At 41.1% G+C, this 2500-nt stretch overlaps 1 protein-coding gene across 2 annotated transcripts in view; it reads right to left on the minus strand.

The window, feature by feature from the left end:
* TMEM116 (transmembrane protein 116) overlaps nt 1–2500 on the minus strand; it is a 93185-nt gene that overhangs the window by 3253 nt on the left and 87432 nt on the right. For both annotated transcript variants that reach the window (XM_026456570.1, XM_026456569.1), the window contains one exon: nt 2297–2435. In XM_026456570.1, the coding sequence (XP_026312355.1) occupies nt 2297–2435 (139 nt within the window). The remainder of the gene's footprint in view (nt 1–2296; nt 2436–2500) is intronic.

A 2500-nucleotide genomic window follows, 5' to 3' on the forward strand; every position in this document is an offset into this window, starting at 1 on the left:
ACTTCAGCACCATGGCTGAGCTTAAATTCTCAACTCTAAGCAACACAAGTTTTAGAAAGTTACTTCTTGCCGGGCGCGGTGGCTCACGCCTGTAATCCCAACACTTTGGGAGGCCGAGGCAGGCAGATCACGAGGTCAGGAGTTCAAGACCAGCCTGACCAACATGGTGAAAACTGTCTCCACTAAAAATACAAAAATTAGCCAGTTGTGGTGGTGTGTGCCTGTAATTCCAGCTACCCAGGAGGCTGAGGCAGGAGAGTCGCTTGAACCCGGGAGGCAGAGGTTGTAGTGAGCTGAGATGTGCCATTGCATTTCAGCCTGGGCAACAGACCAAGACTCCGTCTCAAAAAAAAAAAAAAAAGAAAAAAAAAAAAAAAAGAAAAGAAAAAAAAGAAAAAAAAAAAAGAAAGTCACTTCTTGCCTTTAGATGGAAAACAAATTGCTTTTCCCTACTTCAGCTGTCTGAATAAGGTTTAGCTCATGAAACAAATATAAATCAGTTCAAAAGTTCAATGTGTTTTTTTGCAAAAAATTAATTAGATAACACTCTTGGTAACAAATCTGAGTATTTTCCCTAATCCAGATCTACTCTCTAAGTTAATAACCTCATTACTTAATCAAGTTCAGCCATGTACATAGTCTCTTTTCCCTATATAAGCATCAAAAGGAGACTTGATTTTGAGAATACTTACATTTAAAAGAATCAGTTCACCATCTGCTGATTTTTTTTTTTTTTTAGAGATGGAGTCTTGTTCTGTCACCCAGGCTGGAGTGCGGTGGCATGATCTCAGCTCATTGCAACCTCCGCCTCCCAGGTTCAAGCAATTCTCCTGTCTCAGCCTCCCAAATAGCTGGGACTACAGGTGCATGCTGCCATGCCCACTAATTTTTTTTGTATTTTAGTAGAGACGGGATTTCACTGTGTTGCCCAGGCTAGTCTTGAACTCCTGAGCTCAGGCAATCTGCCCACCTCAGCCTCCCAAAGTGCTAGGATTACAGGCATGAGCCACTATGCCTGGCCACCATCTGCTGATTTTTAAAGAATCTAGAATGCTAATTCTGAATATATATTGAAACCTGGGCTATTCTAAAGAAGCAATCAGGAATCCTCAAGGTGCCAGGATTTGGGACCTGTCTCTCTTGTTAGTCAGTTCCAAACGTAAACCATCAAACCCATTTTAATATGAACTAGTCATTGTGAACTCTTTACAACCTGATGATTTGAACTGAGCCATCTCGTGTGTGTGTGTGTGTGTGTGTGTGTGTGTCTGTTTTAAGACAGAGTATTCTCTGTTGCCCACGTTGGAGGGGCATGATCTCGGCTCACTGTGACCTCCGTCTCCTGGGTTCAAGCGATTCTCATGCCTCTGCCTCCTGAGTAGCTGGGACTATAGGCACATGCCACCATGCTTGGCTAATTTTTGTATTTTTAGTAGAGACGGGGTTTAGCCATGTTGGCCAGGCTAGTTTCAAATTCCTGGCCTCAAGTGATCTACCTGCCTTGGCCTCCCAAAGTCGTGGTCTCACAGGTATGAGCCACTGTGCCCAGCCAGATTGAGCCATCTTTATAACTTATGTTTGAATTGCCAAAGGAAATTCCCCATAACTATCTAGTTCACAGGTACTAGTGGGATATATTTGATCTACAGGTAGATACCTTGTAATTCTTGAACTGAAATATAAAAAGAGAAAATGATACAGAAAAATAGATATGGGAAATACAAAGGCATATTTGCTCATTTACTGCTTTTGTATGAAACAGTTATGTAACTTATTATCCCCTGGCTAATTATTATAATTGTACATCATCCTGATGACATCAAATGAGTATCTGAAAACTTCATGAGCCACTTAACACTTTAGCCCCAGTTAGACACAGCATAAATGCAAATTTAATGGCCAAATGAAGAATTTTAAAAAGAAAATTATTTTCTTATTTGGAAAATTAAATCAAAGCATATGTTCTGTGTTTCACAATGTCATCCTAACTATGTAAAGGATATATTTGACACATGAGTTTTCTGGCCATGGGGGATTGATGAAGCCTATATTAGTTGTAGAGTGAGTATAATTTTCACCTAATGAATACAAGCTGTTTTCTCTCTCTTATCATTTGATTTGGGGAAGTGCAAAAGTCTGAGGCAGTAATTATATTGTCAAGATCTCCTAGCTACTTTCTTAGTTCTAGGACCACAAGAAGTGCCTCTCTGCCCCATCTTTCCCAAGTCCTGGGAATACTGGCCCATCCCCCTCATTTCCCCATCTCTCCACAAAGGAAGGTAGGGTGGTACCATACCATAATGGTAAGGAGGCTGAGTACAAAGCTGCCCAGGAAAATGGTGATACCATAAAAATAAAGTGTGCTACAGACAGATGTGTTGGCAGAAGGTGGGAGTTCAGCCATGGCTGATGGTGGTGAGTGCATCAGGATACACCTAGGAAGAAAATCAATAAACAGGAGTACCACTACAGATGTAAGAAAAGAGCTGCTCAACAAAAG

The sequence above is a fragment of the Piliocolobus tephrosceles genome, chromosome 10, assembly GCF_002776525.5.
Source record: "Piliocolobus tephrosceles isolate RC106 chromosome 10, ASM277652v3, whole genome shotgun sequence".
Lineage (NCBI taxonomy): Eukaryota > Metazoa > Chordata > Mammalia > Primates > Cercopithecidae > Piliocolobus > Piliocolobus tephrosceles.